This window comes from Quercus lobata, chromosome 12 (assembly GCF_001633185.2).
Source record: "Quercus lobata isolate SW786 chromosome 12, ValleyOak3.0 Primary Assembly, whole genome shotgun sequence".
Classification (NCBI taxonomy): Eukaryota; Viridiplantae; Streptophyta; class Magnoliopsida; order Fagales; family Fagaceae; genus Quercus; species Quercus lobata.
Window position 1 is genome coordinate 2,121,683 of NC_044915.1, and position 19,254 is coordinate 2,140,936.

Here is a 19,254-nt window from a genome sequence, read left to right on the forward strand (position 1 = left end):
GCTACTATTTATGGATCTTATTACACTTTTTAGTATTATTTATAGGTTCCACAGTACTATATCAGCAAGTTTTTAGCTTTATTTACAATATTTTCAGCGAAAAGTTTTCAGTTCCAACTAAATAAGCTGTTCTCAAACGGACTCTTAAAGCACGTCTCTCTCCAAGGATAAATTAATTTGCTTATTCCAACTTCCAAATTATATTTATATATATAATTTTTATCCACTAATGAAATGGAAGGATCAATTTCACACTTTGTGGAACCTTATGATTTAAATTTTCAAAAATTAAAGTTTGCAATACACTTGAAGTTGGAAGGATGTTTTTGCACTTTGCTCTTAAAATTATTAAGATAATTTACTATTGGGTAAACTTTATCATTACAGTTTCAAGAAATTTAAACACCACTCTGATTATAAACTCATTTAACAAAAGTTTCAAAAAAATTTCAAAGTTAATTATAAATTTATAAGTGAGGTCTTACACAAATACACAATTGTCATTGCGCTGCACTGTTATCATTATAACCAGATAAAATATATCTTTCTATCACATATGGGATATATAACAAAAAAATATTCAAGCAACTGAGATAAGATCATATAGGAAGATCAAATCCAACAGGTGATCTCAACTGCACTGGTACTCATGGACAGACAGATTCCTCCAACAATTGAGATGTAAGAGCTCGAGATAACCTTGAGTATCCATCACCAGAATGATATGGTTGTGTCATTGTCTCCATCCCATTTAATGAGCAGAAGTTTGACTCATCTGCACTGATGCACTCTGGGACTTTCCCTGAATAGTTGGACTTGTTCATTCATACATGAGTGTTCATTCTTTGCTAATTCACCTATGCTAAGATTTTTCTGAGACAAAAGTCACAAAACTATGTTAACTGATACTCTTAAACAAATTACAGACCGTGCAGACCATACTAAGACATAATTTTCTACATTAGTACACATCTGACAGACTGACCCTGATTTTGACATATTTTAGCCACAAGGCAAACACAACCTATTTATGGGTTGCCTTCACAAATAACATCCTTTTCGCAAGAAACTCCTTCCACTGACTTCCTGTTGCCATATTTTTTGTTGCTACCACTGACTGACACAGTAAGAGCACTTCCAACATAACTAAAGCAGTAAACAACCCACATCTTCATATGATAAGGATTCATTTTTATTATGAACGTAGGCAGCTCCATGACTAATTTCAACCACCCATATAAGCATGGACAAAGTTCTCCTCAAAACCAGATCACCTATTACATGGCTGTTCATAAGACCATCCACAAGAATTAAATCACATGATTTATTAAATCATTTAAACAAGTAGTCATGTGACTCAAAAAGTACATGCGGATAGTTTTGCAAGTTGCCACATAGTGAATTGAAGGAACTTTCCTCTAAACTGGTTTGAAGGAAAACTCTACCCTATGAGCATTGCCTAATTTGACCAACCAGGTAACAGCCAGGTGTTGGGCAAAGCATAAATGGAAAAATTGTTGGCCAAATATGAAGTGTATTTCCCAGCTATCAACAATGACTAAAATGGTGATCATACATGCCCATAATTATTAGGCCATATAAAACTAGCTAAACAACTTGACCATGCATGCCCATAAGTAGGACATATAAAAGCTACAAACCTCATTCATGATGATTAGCCTGTTACAAATTAATTAGCATCAGCCAAACGTATTTTACCAAGCTTAGAGTAACATAATGATAATTGAATTAGAAACATTGATGTGGTTTGAAAACCATGGGCTTAGTACAAATTTTGCATGATGGAAGCAAAAACTTTTGATAGTGAAATTAATTGGTCTTTCCTTTTCTTTTTGGCCTGAATCCTGCTATATGTGTAATGTCCTCAACAAAAGCTATCTTTAATCTGTCCCCATTGCATTTCAAAAATCCTAAATCACAAAAACAATTAGAAAATCAGAAAAATTCAATAGGTGCTCTGCAAAGCCTTAGAACAAAACGTTAGTGTTAGAAATAACTTTCCAGTCCCTGTTTCAAGCCTACTAAAAGACACAACATACGTTCATAGAATGAATTTAAAATCATGCATTATAGAATATAAAAAAATCATTAGAATTTTTAATTGCTAGCCATACAAGGAATACAAGGGGCTGATACTCCAGATGTCACTAGTCTCCATTGCTTTATTTCCATCTGAGGCCTACCTACATATATGCATAAGCGGATTTCAAAACACACAACACGCTTAACAATTTATCAATACTAAAAATTTAAATATACCTCATACAATAGTTCTCCAAGATCCCATATGTTGCTCATCTGAAGTTGCCAATGTTATAAGTGCTTTGAAAGCCTGTGAGACAAGTAATTAAGCAAACTAACTCAGAAGACATGTAATTATAGTAATCAAAAATTAAGACAGACAAGGTATTTCTGCTGCACATTATCTCTCAAATCTTTAATGTCTTATAGCAATGAAGTCCACAAAATGTACTCAAAAAAGAAACCATAGATGGAAATTTAAAGCAAGAATATATTTATGAACTGACAGTACCATAACAAGGAATATGAGTCTAAGTTATCGCTACTTAGAGTAAGCACATATGACGTTAATCAGCACCAACGAAAGCACTGGGCTGTGGTCATTATGTCTAGCTAAGAAAGCAATTTGATATATCTCAGCAGGCTGCATAGATTCAAATTTAGACATCATTTTTTGATCTGTGAAAAAACTGTAGTCAAGTAGTTTTCTACAGAGCTAATATGCATTCCTGGAACATCACTGCAAGAAGTGTGTTGGCTTCACCACGTGCTTTAAGTTATCTGGTCCATCACACCACATGGAGCTCCAACAATGTGATTCTCTACCAAATAAGAAAAATGAAATAATAAATGATTCAGCATAGCATGCACAAGGTACATAAAAATTAAATATTCTATGATTAAGGGAAGAATATCAATCTGAAGGTTCTGCTAAAGAGTCAGACCTTTTGGCAGACAAAGCATGGACTGATATTTAATCCTGTAGAGTATAGAAGAAGAATTAAGTTGATTGCTTCTCCATGAAATAATAAGAATAAATGGAAGTTTTTTTCTATATCAACCTCCCATAGTAAAAAAATCAATTTCTCAGTAAAATGAAAGAGATAAAAAAAAATTATGTTCAAGATTTACACAAGGATAATTCATAAAGTGCCATGCATCAGTCTAAATTCACAAGTGAACTGAACAAAATAAACTCACCCAAGCTATAGGATAGAAAATTATCATTAAAACTCTCACAAGCCATATGAACTTGGCCCTGATAGTAAGTCCATATCTTGTGCATATTGCTTGTAGAATGACCTGACAAATGAATGACAACAGGACAATCAATCCCATTTAAATCTATCAAATGTAGTAGCTTCAAACATCTCAGCTAAACCAGCAAAATCATGAAATTTAGTAAAACAAGCATACCTCCCCCAAAGCCAGAATGGAAGTTAAGGAGCAAACAATTGTGACATACTGATTGAAAAGTTTATCCAGGTATATACGAAAGGCCTACAGATTGCAAATACCAAAGCCAATAGCTGTTAATTGAAATTAAGTAAAGTCTAACAAGTAATATGAAGTTAATATAACAAAATCTTAAGAATTACAATACTAAAGGATATCTACTATTCACCATGTGACTTTTCTGAATTCATGGAGGCTCTACCTCTAGATTCCAAGGCCACTTTAAAGGACACACTCATTGTAACTTAATTGCTCCAAAAGGCACAATATTACCGAATCCTTTTTATGTTTTTTTGTTAAAATCACACACTCACAGTATAATTTCCTAATTAAAATCACATACCCTTTACTTTTCACAAACTTCCCTAGTATTACTAATATGATCAAATACAATTGTGCACAAATACATGCATAGACGCAAATATATCCCTAAATGGCTATCACATTTAGCACTTGAACCAAATTAATTACAATTTGAAAGAGAAATTTCAAATTCAAACCAATTAATACTTATGTTTATATTCTTTATGTAACTTTATGGGATTAGCATATGACTTTTGATGAGCTTGGTTAGCTACAATTAAAAGAATTCATATATAGTTAATTTTCTTCTTTTTTTTTTTGATAAATTCATATGTAGTTAAGAATTATACTGTAATATTACAATAAGCCTCATTTCAGTAGTCATTTAAGAGTTCCCAAAGCAGTCTTTTGACATTTATGAATTTATATCTGGAATATATCTAGGTTTCTTGAGCCTAGAAACATTTGAGTTTCAAGTTCAATACTTTTGCTATCTCTTGTTGTCTTTTCTGTTGGATGCTCCTCTTAAGCCCTATTACTGTCAGATGGCTATGAAGGTACTGTCTTTTTGCTGCATCATAAAATAAGATAAATGTAGTACTGAAACAACTTTAACGTCCTTCTTTGACATAGCAAGTGTAGTTCTGAGCAAGTACTCTTTAGGTATTTGTTTTCATCATTTTAATAAAAATCAGACCAAAGGAGAGGGTGCTTGAAGAGTACTAAAAACAGAAGATATGAGAGAGAGAGAGAGAGATTTCATTCTTGAGTGCCTTGATGGCATCAGAAACCTCTCCATAGTGCCCCATATACCCAACCAAATGAATAAATGACTTTGTCTATTGCAGTTGATAAAGTAAGATCTCATTGCAATCCACAAATAGGTCACCATCACAATATTGCAGTGCCTATTTGGCCTAATATAATTATATTCAACACAAATTTGGTAAGGAAATATTATAGAGCAGATAAATTAGTCTCCGAAGTCCAGACAGCATTACAATCCACATTCTCACTCACTGAAGCAATATGAAGAAGATGTAAAAATGTAGGACCTACCTCTTCGTGCATATTGTCATCTCTCGAGCTATGAAACATCGTCTGCAATACAATTGTTATGATGAATTGTTAAAGCTGATTCTAAGGAACTGTATATCTACTTAAAAGAGTAAATATCCACAGAAAATCAGCTATTACACATGAATTTACTAATACAATTTCATTTTGTAATCCATCGTCACATGAAATGAACCATAATTAGAACTTCAAAGGAGTGAAAGCTCGTATAATTTCACCTCCCTCTAATTGATGTAAAACTGCTCATTGTACCAGGAGTCCTGAGGATAATCTCCTAATTGTATCAAGAAACCAAAATTTGGCTGCATACAATAATTAATAACCTAGGAATTAATTAAAAGCAAGAGGCTATAGTATCAATAAGTTACCCATTCTCACCCAGGAACAAAAGGTTACTGATGTTGATCCAGTGACATTGGGTGTATCTCCAGCACTCCCTTAAAACAAATATGACATTTCCAAGAAAAGGAGGGGCAAACTAAAAGGAAAAAGAAAGAACATAGCTCATATTGCCAATAAGCAAGTTAAGAAGAAATTTACCAACCAGACAGACTAAGCAAGAATTTTACAATTTTGTCACTTCCCAGTAAACTGTTGATATGTTTTCCTGCATCTATTATATAACAGATAAAGAGATTTCCATAGTAGCAAATAGGATATATGTACATTTAGGTGGATAAGGAATTTACCTAGAGTCACTGAAATGCAAAGAAATTTCTTTAAGAAACTGATGAAGCTTGTGTGGAGGAACATAAAATATTTGAGTCACCAACTCATTTGCAGAAACCATCAGTCTCTCTCTTCTTGATCTAGCATGTTTAGGAATCCAATTGCTGCAGTATATATAATATAAGGCTTAAAATCCTAATGCCAATGAGCTCTAGTACAAACGGAACCTCCTAAAAAAAAGTTGTACCCAGTGCACAAATGGCACCTCCACTCTTATAAAAACAAGAGGAAGGGTGAAGTTGTGGGCTCATAACTCACAAGATGTGTTTGTAATTATTATGCCCCAATTTTATTGATTATGTGATGTGCGTGGGTATGTAATGAGTCCCACATCGGGCATATACTGGGTAGATATGGGGTTTATTAACAATTACAAGGAGCCTCAATTATGATTAGTCCTTTTAAGGTATAACGCAGATGTGACTAGCGCTTTTCTTTGAGTCATTACAGTAATCTAGAAAAAAATGTTTTTCAACATCTTAAAATTTTGGACACAGAATCCTACAATAAGCATGCCATCCCACATTATGATTAAGAAAATTACCAAATGCAATGTCATCAGTGATCAAACAAGAGTCAGAAAGAGCAGCAATCAAAGTGGAAGGCCTAGGAATGGGAATAACAATAATATTCTCATCCACACATAACCTTTCCTGCACTAAGATTTCAAATATGTATTCATTTCAATTCTCAAAATAAATCAACAGCAAAAACTCAACTGCAAACATCCAGCAAAGTGGCTAACCGGGGGGGGAGGGGGGGCCTACTCCCCTCCCCTCCCCTCCTCTCCTTCTCAAAGTATCCTTAGCCAGAGAGAGAGAGAGAGAGTAAGATCTAGTTCAAACCTAGTTTAAAAGCCAGCCAAATTCATACCACGCTGGCCTACTTTGTAGTGAAAGAAGAAATAAATACAACTCTTGTTTGTTGCAAAAATGAGCATTCTACACAATCAACATTTATGAAATAATGACATATAATATAAAAACAATTAACCTTTATGCTAAGACTGAACAAGAGGATAAATAGGGAAGATAAACAAACAAGAGTACTCAACCCTAACTATATATCTATATCCATGTACCACATCCAGATTACTGCTGAAGTACTTCCACATCATTCTACCCCATTTTAATTTGACTCAATTCAAGTGGAAAAATGAAGGTATTACATCCACTAAAAATTGCAATCAAGATAATTTTACCACAATATGCGTCCCACCAAAGGGTAACGAGGTTTTATTATGACTGATCTTTCAAACTAGAGTGCATGAAAAAATAACAAAAGTCAATCAGCAAACCAGAATGTACTACAAAACTCACCAAATCCATACCAGGATCACTAATGCACAGTGTCCCCGCATCAGTTATCAATGCCACAATCTCACCCTGCTTCAGCCTCTTTAACACAGTTTGTTCTCTTTGAGATTCATTAAATTTGTAATAACTCATTTGAAATTCTAAAGAACAACAATCAGAATGCACTGGACAAAGACGATACCTGCTCTTTTATTTTTGGTTGGTGGGATTGGTTGGGGAAGCATTCTTCAGACATCTGGGTTTTAGTTCCATTGTGTTTGATGTGCTGTACTTGGAGGGAGAGTAACAGGCAGACGATAGAGGATGTGGATAGTTTGGATAATCAATTGCTTGCTTCTTTTAGTGGCTTTTTGTTTGACTGGTCCTGGGTTTGGGGATTCACATCTAGTAAATATCTCTCTATGTTCATTAGTTCTCTTCTCTCTTGTAATTGCCTGATTTGCTTTTGAAACATTTTCCTTGTCTTTCTTTGCTCGCCTATGTATCTCTCTCTGTGTTTTAAAATCAGCTGGTCCATTCAAGGAAGTTGCTTCACCATTACAAAATTAAACTTCTTTTGAGTCTCTTACATATAGGCTTTTGATCTATACATCTTTGTAGCGATTATCTTCTTTTTTTTTTTCTTTTTTGATAAATAAGAAGGATCTATATAAATAAATAAATAAAATAAAATAAAAAATAACTACTTTGTGCAAAGGAGCACTGTTGGGTGGTCCACAATTTGACTCCCTACAACCACTTTAAAAATAGACTCACAAAGTGCGATGTCAAATGCTATAAAAGATTTGAGAGTGTCTTTTCTCATCATCAATTGGTTTTGAGGATGAATGGCATAACTCACGGTTCAACAAATGGTATCAGAGCCAACGACATGGGTTCTAGTCGCGGGAGTGTCATTGTGAAGGAGAAATTGTTGGGGGAATCAAAATTTGACTCACTACAACCACTTTAAAAGTAGGCTCATGGGGCGCGATGTCGAATGCCATAAAAGATTTTAGTGTGTCTTTCTCGTCACCAATTGGTTTTGAGGTGAAATGGCATGGGTCATGGTCCGACAAACACAAACTAGTCAAAAGTACAAAGGAAGAAAGAAAAGAGAGTTGAGTTTAAAGGGGGGGGGGGGGACCTGCATTAGCTAAGAATAGAACATAGAACTATGGAGAACAGACACAATTTTCAAGTTGATGATAGTTAATATGATTTTGGTAATTGTGTCAAATTAAGTGAATACCATAACATTATATCGACAAGATATAACTTAGTTTAAGCAGGCCCTGCAAAAAGAAGAAAATTTCAATAATTTAAGATATATATTTAAGAGGGAGAGAGGGAGAGAGAGAAGGTTAGACAAAAAGAAGGGAAGTGGCCTTACACATTTTGAAGATTCCTCAGGGATTGAATCAGTGAATTGTGTGAAATATTGGGGGCTAGAACAGAAGGCATCGGTGAGGAGTCCAAAAAGAATTCCATACTCATTTTCAAGAAACTGACATAGCTCCATTTTTAGCTGATGAAATCTTTAAGAATGCCAGAATTGGATTTGAAATTAAAATTTATGTGACCCACAGGACAAAAGGCATTCTCATGCCTCAAAATCATTAGTGCCATCTTTGATGTGTGCTTTTCACATTTGAAGTCTTGAACCAACTCAAGCTCAACAAATGAATCCTATGGAGAATAGAACAGGATCAGCCTAGTGGTTACTGATTGGGTTGATGTTAAGCCTAGGCTCACTATCATCTTGTATCTTGTACTTACATCAACTTGACAATTACAACTTACTCTTCAGGTAAAAAAATAAAATCAAATGATCTATTCTTAAGTTTCAGCTCAAGTTTCTGTTTAGAAACAACTTATTTAGCTGAAACTGAAATTTTTTTGCTGAAAGTACTGTAAATAAAACTAAAAAGTAGCTGAAATAATATAGTAAGGCACATAAATAGTACCAAAAAGTGCAATAGAACCCATAAACAGTAGTAAAAATAAGCTGAATAATAAAAAAAACTAGTTTTTTAAGCAATCCCAAACGCACACCAAAATGAATCAACTCACTTTCATTTAGAAACCCCAAAAAGTTCGTCAAAAAAAAAAAAACCCCAAAATGAAAAGACATATTTTAAATCACTTACTTTACAGCTATTGAACAATGATCTAAAAGATATTGAGCTTAAAATTCAGAGTCTTGAAATACAAAAGATATCTAAATGCTACAAAACCAAGAAAAAATAATAATCAGAAAATAGTATAAGCACTGGTTATAGAACAAATTATAGACATCACAACCAGTTGATTAGACTACTAAACCACAAGCACAAGGTATTTCTATCCTAAAAAATCAACCACTTCCTAACATACTTTTTAAGTATTAATCATGATACAAATATAGACAGTACCAAAGGAATACCCATAATAAACTAACATAAAAGAGCAAACATACCACAATAAAATAATCGATACCATTATTTTGAATGTCAAGGAACTCAAGGTTTCCATTTTGTAAAAAAAGGTCCAATCAATGACATGCAGCCCACAGATTGCATGTTTATCAACATTCAGAGAAGTACTTGCCATTTCTTTTGTATTATTATGCACCTTTGGAGACCAAGTTTGACTCATTCTGTTACAATGATTTCAGGGAAAAGAATGATTATGTATGACAGGGGACTGTGATGCAGACTTGCAGTGCATTCCTAGTGTTTGCAAGTGGCTACTGAGCATGCTGCTGTAGCTATGAAGCTAATGCAGCTAAGTCATGATGCAGTGCAGTCAAGATATATAACAGTGCTGGACTATTGTTCATTATGTGGTTGCTTTGCCCTGCAGTGCTTGTAATATGATGCATTCTTAGTATTAGATCTCTTGTAACAGATTGATAGTGTATCCATGAAATAAAACAGTTAGTGATAAGGCAGTGGTAAGATCAGTCAGTTAGGGCTGGTTAGTTAAAAAGTTTTTATTGTAAGCCAATCAAAGAGCAACAAGTGCAACAAACCAGCCAACCAATAGCAGCCTGCCTTGATGGCTATAAATGTACCAAGCCTACTACTTTATAATCAGTTTTTGGAGCATTAAATGAACACTTACATGAGAGGTATCATACCAAGAGTGTGTCTCTGGAAGAGTTTGCATTTCCTAAACTACTCTAAGTAACTTACATTGTCCAAGCATTCCAATCTCAAACCAGCCTCCATCAAACTGATACCACACGAATACCCTAGCATAATCAAAAAAGTCCATGGACTTGCATAACAAAAGTCATATTTCCTAGGTTCAGAGCAAAGGAAGTTTAAGAGTTCCTTCGCATTAAATATATCATACAGCTTATTCTTATAGGTGCCAGCTAAAAAAGTTATTGTTTTTACTTAGGGTTCGTTTAGATACCGCTTATTTTGCTGAAAACTAAAAACTGAAAACACTGTAGCAAAATAATTTTTAAATGTGTGAATAGTGCTATAGGACCCATTTTTAATGAAAGTTTTGTTAAAAAAGAGATTTGTGGGTCCCGTGAACAGTGCACGGGAACCACTGGTTACTCAGAAACGCGCTTCTCCCAAAAAAAAAACGCAGACACAGGGTTGATAAGCTCAATCCAAATGCATACTTAAGGTCCGTTTGGATACCGCTTATTTTGCTGAAAACACTGTAGCAAAATAATTTTTAAATGTGTGAATAGTACCGTGGAACCCATTTTTAAGGAAAAAATTACTGAAAAAAGAGGTTTGTGGGTTCCGTGAACAGTGCACGGGACCCACTGGTGTGCACCATCCACTGCTTATTCTTTGGTCAAATGTCTATCACTGTCCCGTGAACAGTGACAGACAACATCTTCACGTGCTTCTCAATTAAAAAAAAAAAAAAAGAAGAAGGAAAACGCAAAACGCCAGACGCTGGCCTTTTACGGATACTTAAAGTGCAAAAGTGCCCAATACGAAGTCAACTTGAATTTTGTAAGTAACATCATACTTTTGTATTTTTTTTCTTGAAACATAAGCATTTCAAAGCAAAGTCTGGATCAACTTAACAACTGTCTCAGAAGTCAGAATCAAGAGCCACTTAGACTTCAGCTTGCTAATATATATATATATATATATATATATTTTTTTTGATAAGTAAAATGATAATTATAAATGAGAAAAGACTTCAGCTTGCTAATTACAATCACAGTTATATATGTATGTGATAACTTATGGAACCTTTGTAAAGAAGAGCCCAACAATCACAATTAAATGTTGGCAACCATTTCTTTAAAGCAATTCATCAGGAAGGACCATCAAAAAGCATGCATCACAAGCAACACTTAAAATGTCCAGCCAAACATGAAGTTGTCCTCAGCCTGATATGTGATGACCATTACCTCACAGACTAATCAGTGGCCTTATAAATAAGTGGACTTCAACCAACAACACATGTCTCACACACACACACACACACTGGTGAGAACATGAAATTAAAATAAGCATAGGTGGAAAACCAATCCCAAGAATGCAATCATCACCAGGAAGGAGTAAGATAGGGGTTAAGAGACAAGAAATGTGTACTAGATAATCTATTCCTTCAAACAGAAGGACACAAAGAAGTATAAGGACTATTCTTTCACTCCTGGTCTAAAACAAAGACAAATAATTTCCTGTTCTTGTATTTAATTACCTGTCAATAGGAAAACATAATGACTAACGCGTCTCCTGGGCAGCAGCCTCTGCTATTGTTGCAAATGAACATTGTGCAGTTCAGAAGTAATGATCCTGTGGTTGTGGTTGATAATACTGATTCATAGATGGTGGGGAATCTAAGTGGTGCAGACTTCAATGCCAAGTTTGCGGAGGAACTCAAAATTCCTTTATCTCAAATAAGACCAATTTGGCACATAATCTGAAACTAGAACTTGAACCAGGTAGATAAATTGGAATTGTGAGTGCCAACGTGGATAAACTAGTCCCAGACAACATCCATTGTGAGTATCGGGTTGCTTATAAATTCTCAACAAACAAGCAATAACAAGCCACCAAAAAAAGAAAAAAAAGAAAAGAGATTCGTATACTTGGTTTGGTAGTAAGATAATCTAGATGTCCTTCAAGAAGGTCAAGATATCATCTTTGAGGTCCTTTAGAAAAGATAAATAATATTCAAATATTATCCAGCATAACTAATTATAATATTTTCAGGCAAAAAAGATCTAACTTTTCGCCATCCACTAAATGACAATACCCAATGTATCTATACAAAGACCATTGTGGAATTTGTCTCCTAACCACTAACATTTACACTTTGAACAAAAATGAGAGCGAGTTGTTGCAGTTCCACATCTGTAACAGAATTCGATTCCACACCTGTGATAATACACAAAAAGAAAGTTATTACAGCATCCAAGACTTCATAGAAAAATACCAGTTGAAAATAATTGTAGTGATTGTGCAGGTAATACATCAAGAATAGGGTCGACACATGCCTAAGGTCCTTAATTAAATAACAACTTTATCGTTTATAGAGTAAGGTAGGAATTTAATCTATAGATTGAGCATGTAGGTGGACAAGAACATTAACTCATCAATTACACATGATATACAAAATCTGCACCTAACTAAAATTTTATCAATCAAAAAGGAAATTATATGTGTGTGTGTGTGTGTGGGGGAGGGGGGGTGGGTACCTAGGTATAGTTCCTTAGGTGTTGTACCATAGGTTACCCAATTAAATTTAATCACATGGTTACATTGGCCAATGAACTACACTGTCAACTGGTCATGGGAGAAGATAATACCGCTGCATTGATCAATTAACCCTGAGGTTGAATTTAATTTGGAAACCTAAGATTTAACACTTAGTAATTGAACCTAAGTTTTTCCCTATAAAAAATTAAAGAACCATGCTCCTAAATAGACATTTTGAGGAACAAAGACATAAAAGTTTTATAAACAAAAAGTTTTGACATAAACACTATTGTTAACCAGGAAATTGGTTCAAGAAAGGCTATTACTCCTCATTTTAAGCGACAAATGATACTCCAAAGTCCAACCACAAACCTCTGCACAAAATCATATTTCTAGAAATCCAAACTATTTGTGCATCAGTGTTTTTTTTTTTTTTTTGTGGTAAGTTTCACTAGGCTTGCAATGGGATATAAGTTGGATTTGTTGCCTTGTTTAATCTCTGGGTAAGCATCAGCTGAAATATTTATCTAGAATTCTAGATTATGGAATGAAAATTGGCATATGGTAGACAATATTGAATATGCAGGAAGTGGCAAAGCAACCCAAACATACTAACTAACAAGTCTAATTCATCTATATCTATTCAAAGTCCTAGATTAAGTATGCTAGAACATATGAAGGAATTAGCAATATAAAGAAAGAAATGAGGACCTGCATTTGATAAACATGCAGCCTTGATTTTTATCAACATAGAATCTGCAACTTGGACACCTACTCCAACTCTTGTTCTGGGCAAGGTTCAATAACATGATATCCTCCCTTTCTCTCTCATTCTGATGCAATTTCTGGAACTGGGCACAGTCAATCCCTGAATGCCAAGGAACCTTACACTGTGCACAAAACATTCTCAAACAATTGGGACATTGAGACTCCCTTATGCTTTCTCCACTCTCACTGGTGTCATCAAGCAACAAAGCCGAGCAATCCTTAAAGGGACAATAAAACTTTTGTGAACCAGGAATAAGAGCCTCACACAAAGCGTTACCCCACCTGTCAAAAACATCCTTGGGGAGAATAGAACGACACTGCTCTGGCTCCAACAATCCTTCTACACATTCTGGTACAGGACAACGTATAGAGGTAATATTGTCTTGAAGCTTGGAAGCCACGTACATGGCCATACACTCTGTACAATACGCATGATCACAACCCTTGATGCTAAAACTCTCATTCCCACTCTTGGTTTCCGTGCAAATTTCACAGATAAACTCAACGGAGCCATTTTGATTGCTGGGTTTTGAAGAAGAAGACTGCCCAGTTTCCAAAAGAGGACCAGAAGAAGTTGTTCTTCGCCAGTTTTGAATTTTGGGTTTGAACATAAGAACTCGGAGTTCATCATCACCATCATCACGATGATCATCGAGGTTGATGAAGGATTGAGAATTAGGTGATGATTGGAGCAGAGAAGCCATGATAGCAAGTTGAAGGTCTCTGTTCTCAGAGTAGCGTTCAACAGAGATAGCGTTGAACTTGTTGGTTCCCTTAACGCCTTTGTCCGAGGTCGTTGTTTTCAAAACAACAACATCATCATCATCATCATCGTTAACTTCGACAACATCTATAATATTCTGTTTCTGATCCATTTGCTGATGCCTTTTTCTTTTGGGAATCAGTTTGGCACTTTGATTTGAGGATGAGGATGAGGACCCAAAAATAAGAGGATCATTAGGAGGAGGAGGAGATGGAGATGGAGCAGCCATTTTCATTCAACAGAATTTAATTTTAGTTTAATTTTTAGGGTCTCTCTCCGCCGTTTCTTCTTCTTTTCTTGCTTCTTTTAACCCTCTCTCATGCTTTTGCTTTTGTTTGTTTTTTTTGAAAGTTTGTGTACTAGTGTTCAGCATACTACAGCTACACTATCCTAGTCACCATTTTGAAAGTTTGGGCCACATGCTCCACAGCCCAGTCAATTCTTTATCTAAAAATGACACAATGACACTTAACAAAATATATATTGTTCTAATACGGTTTTGGAAATATATAGGAATTTATTATTTTTTGAGGCCTTAAGTTTTCCATGGTATTCGAGTTTCATCAAAAAAAATTTTGGCTAATTTGAAGGATATTTTTTTAAAGAATTCGAGTTTATGGAACTCAAGTACCATGAAAAACTCGAGTTTGCCAAACTCGAGTACTCAAAAAGTTGTAGATCCCTACATATTTCTGAAACAGTAGTAGATTGATATATATTTCGGTAAACAGTGGTATATAACCATTTTGGCCCTATTTAACTCTATTTCCATGGTTCCTTTGATTTCTACAGTATTTTTCCTCACTTCATCATTATTTTTGGTTTTTCTAATGGCCTCATCATATATATTTTGTGCATGTAATAGAGCTTTAAAAAATATATATATATATATATATATTTAGTGTCGTAATGTTTAAAACTGAGATAAATATAATGTCATCATTTTAGGATATTTTTCTATGTGATTTAAAAGAAAAATTATTTGTAAATGGGTTTAAAATTTGAAATTTTGAATTTAAAATAAAAGGTGGTAATTCATATAGAGAAAATAAAGAAAAAAATCCTAAATCCTAGGAACAATAAATTACTATTTTAATCCATTTATTTTTTTATTTAAAATTATTTAACTAAAAGATAGGGTATTTTATAGAGTTTAAGAATTTGTGTGAAAATATTTTAGTACGCAAAATGATAAAACTCAAACAAAGAATAATGTTATTGGTAGTATAGAAGATACAAAGAATGAAGATGAGAATGTGAGGGTTTGGGTTGTGTCTGGGGATGAATAAAAGGACACACATGCATATTCAAAAACAAGGACCACCGTGCACTCTTGGTGTGGTGGTCACTTCACAAGTATAAGTGCTTGTGGAATGTGGGGGTAAGGATCGAGGTTCAAGTCTTTGGAATGAAAATTCACATATATATACACTTAAATTAGGTTAAAATATAACTCTATCTATCTAAAAAAAAAAAAAAGGAACTGCCTTAAAATATGAATAAAAGAGGAACATTGTTTCTTATTTCTTGGTTTGTTCTTAATTTATTATAACTAGTTGAGTTCCCGCACAATGTGCAGTGCAACTTATTATTAGTTTTCTTCAATATTTCAATAAGTTGTACCAAAAATCTTGTAATTTAACTAATTGATACCTCAATTTCCAATAGAAACATTCAGGATTCAAATCTCTACCCCTCAACTATCGATGTATAAAAAAAGATATTTCAATAAATTTTATTGTAAAAAATTGTAATCTTTAGTTACTTTATATATAGACAAAATAGAAATACACTAAGACTGTGTTTGGTTGGAGTGAAAACAGGGAGGATGGAAAATAAAGAGAGAAAAATAGGGTAGAAAATGTTGTTTTCCACTGTTTAGTTGGGGAAGGAAAATGGAGAAGACATAAAACCTGGGAGAAAGTTTTCTCTCCCGAGCCCACATTTTTTATCCTCCCAAATTGGGAGGAAAATGTGGAGAGAAAAGTGCTGTGAAAGCACTTTTACACATATACCCCGTTTCTCAATCCTCTCACAGCTACAAACACAATGACTACAAATACAACAATCTTTTTCTCAAACATCTCTAAACTCAAGTATAATTAGATTATCATAATACAAACTCAAAAATACAATTTTAAAATTATTCAAATCATAACAATAAAAGCAACAAAAAAAGAAAAAAGAAAAAAAAAAAGACAAAAGACAGAAGATAGAAGACAGAAGCCATCTAACCCATCTGGATTGCGTTGGGGATGAAGATGAGCGATGGCTCTAGGCTGGGCCAAATGCTTTGGGACGAAGATGACCCATTTGGACTGCGTTGGGGACGACTGTTCTGGAATCAAGTAAAAAATAGAGAGAGCAAGTTGGAGAAAAAAGAGAGAGAATGAGAGTTGCTAGTACTAGAACGTTCTTGAATGAAGGAGAAAAAGAAAATAAAAGAAGGGGGGATAGAGATAAGACAACATGTGTGGACAACGTGTGTGGAGGAGAAAAATAAGGAAAAAAAAAACAAAAAAAAAAAACGTATGGATGAAATGAAATGAGAAAAATGATAAATAATATAAAGAATAAAAAATCATAATTGAGAAATGTTATCACAATATTTTCATAATAAATTTTAAATAACAGATTGTTATTAGTTAATATTGATGAGTAAAAAAATAATTTCAATGGCGGATTCAAATTAGAATTAGTAACAACTTTTCACATAAATTTTAGTGTGAAAGTATTGCGAAAAATGTTGTAGACGTAACACTTCTTATTGAAAAATATAATTATTGGTAAATTTTATATTATTTAATAAGTACAAATAAATCTATTTCTTACCTATTATGTAATAAGGGTATAATAGTCAAATTATATAAACTACATTTTCTATCCTCCTACTTTTCTTTTCAACCAAACAAAAGAGTTTTCCATTCTCCCACTTTTCCACTCCTCCAACTAAACACACACGAGGGAAAACTAAATATTTTATATCCTCCTACTTTTCCATCCTCCCATTAATTTTTCATCCTTCCACTTTTCCACTCCTCCAACCAAACGGACCTTGAGAGTAGTATAGTGATTTAATCATACTATGAGTACGTTTGGATTGGGCTGAAAACCCAGCGTGTCTGCGTCTGGCCTTTTTTTTTTTTTTTTTTTGCACGTGTTTGTGAGACTTACGGCTACTGTTCATGCACTGTTCATGAACAGTAGCCGCAAACTTTGACTTTTCTCACTCTTTTCAGCCAGTCAGTGCACACTGTACACTGTTCACGGACCCACAAATTTCACTTTTCAATAAATTTTTTATTAAAAATGGGTCACACGGTACTATTCACACATTTAAAAATTATTTTGTTACAGTATTTTTCAGTTTTCAATTTCAGTTTTCAGTTTTCAGCTGTATCCAAACGGACCCTATATATATGTGGTTACAAATTGAAAATTGCATGATATAATAGCTAATATAGATAGACATGTTTTATGCCTACTAAAAAATGTATGTATCTTTCAATTATTATTTTTTATTACATTCTTGATTCTGTGTTACTAAAAAAAATTTCTCCTTTTTGTTGGACATGGTTTCAATTGTTGCAAGAACAACTAAATTTGAGTAAAAATGTCATATTTCAAATCAATTGTTTCTCACATAAAAAACCAATTGTTTCTCATATAAATCTTAGAAAAATGATATTAAAATTTCATTATGCTTAAAATAATTAATATAACAAAATAAACATATTTATTATATTAGTAATCTTTCTAATTACATAGAATACATTTTACAGTATTATTTCCACACACACACACATACACGCATGGGCTCACACACACACACACACACACACTCACAAAGGAGTTAGGAAATTTAAAGGATTAAGGTTAATTTTAGTGAATTTACAAATATTTATTTTCTATGGCTTTTGTGACAATTGTTATAAAAGCAACTGAGCATGAGTAAGAATGTCATATTCTAAATTTATTATTATTATTCCAACTAAAAATTATTTTCTATGTAGATTTTATTAAAATAATCATATAATTTCATTTAATATAAATAATTAATGCATAACAATAGATAATTAATATATGCAGTTACTCCATTGGTTAATTCAATAAACTAATACTTTAATATAAATGCAAACTTTGTTGGAGTAGGAAACCAAATAAAGAGAACTTCAAAGAATGCGTCACATGACACAATCTTATAGGGTCCGTTTGAATACAACTTATTTTGCTGAAAACTAAAAATTGAAAACACTATAACAAAATAATTTTTAAATGTGTAAATAATGGCTTGAAACCCACTTTTAATGAAAAAGTTGCTGAAAAATGAGGTTTATGGGTCCCGTGAACAGTGCATGGGACCCACTGGGGTTGCTGAAAAGTCAAATATTGCGGCTAAAAAAAAAAAAGAAAAAAAAAGGGAAACGTAGATGCTGGATGTGGAAACGTGCAATCCAAATGCTGCCATACTCTCTAGCATGAGATCTCTGCTTATATATATATATATATATATATATATTGACTAGAAAATGATATTTTTTTACTAAAACTTTTTACATCATGAAAAACCAAAAATTTATGTGTATATATATATATTTTTTTAAATTATGTTAAAAAGTCATTCTAGGACTTATTTGGGTCAATTAAATTGTTAAGATTTAGATATGTTTTGAGATCAAAATTTTAAATATTTATAAAAAACAATTCATTTTGAGATGGCAAGCAACATATATAGGGGCTGGTGTTAGGGTCAAGGGGTACATGTCCCCTTGTCCTAACATAGCTTTTTCATTACCACCACCTCCAACTATTGATTTATAAAAAATAAAAAAAATTGTACATTTTGGATCTGTACATTGTTCTAGGTTGTGTTATTTTTGAATGACTTAAGTTTTTAAGTGAAAGGATTCCTCACACCTTATTATTCAACCACATTGGTGATGATATGTAAAATCCAGTGAATTTTAGATAACAAAGTTACCCATATCCAAACAAAAAATTCTAGATGTCAAATTTATTTTTCTGTTTTCCCATTACAAAAGCAGAGAATATGAATATATTTCGAGTTCAATTTCTCCATGTATTGCTTAGTGAAGAAATCAGATTGGTGGGAATTGAATTTGGGTATAATTTGAGCTCAAATTCTCTCTTT

General features: G+C 33.5%; 1 protein-coding gene and 1 long non-coding RNA gene across 3 annotated transcripts; both read right to left on the bottom strand.

The window, feature by feature from the left end:
• Positions 1-1,555: 1,555 nt before the first annotated feature.
• On the bottom strand, positions 1,556-7,499 carry LOC115970961. Of its 2 annotated transcripts, none has more exons than XR_004087183.1 (9): positions 6,927-7,499; positions 4,861-5,711; positions 3,460-3,543; positions 3,244-3,345; positions 2,988-3,022; positions 2,555-2,864; positions 2,281-2,353; positions 2,136-2,200; positions 1,556-1,931 (listed from the first exon to the last, which is right to left on the bottom strand). It is a non-coding gene; the product is annotated as an uncharacterized LOC115970961 (long non-coding RNA). The 2 variants fall into 2 exon arrangements; XR_004087182.1 differs by having other exon boundaries at positions 2,136-2,204.
• A 4,437-nt stretch (positions 7,500-11,936) lies between these two features.
• LOC115970080 (E3 ubiquitin-protein ligase RNF144B-like) lies at positions 11,937-14,955 on the bottom strand. Its single transcript, XM_031089752.1, has 2 exons — positions 13,283-14,955; positions 11,937-12,250 (listed from the first exon to the last, which is right to left on the bottom strand). Exons 1-2 carry the CDS (start codon positions 14,335-14,337, stop codon positions 12,175-12,177), a joined length of 1,131 nt encoding a protein of 376 aa, XP_030945612.1. The 5' UTR covers positions 14,338-14,955; the 3' UTR covers positions 11,937-12,174.
• Between the last annotated feature and the right edge of the window lie 4,299 nt (positions 14,956-19,254).

Coding starts and splice junctions, on each gene's coding strand:
- LOC115970080 (XM_031089752.1), bottom strand. CDS start 14,337: ATGAAAATGGCTGCTCCATCTCCATCTCCTCCTCCTCCTAATGATCCT. Junction 12,251..13,282: donor TGCATGTTTATCAAATGCAG/GTCCTCATTTCT, acceptor GTATTATCACAG/GTGTGGAATCGAATTCTGTT.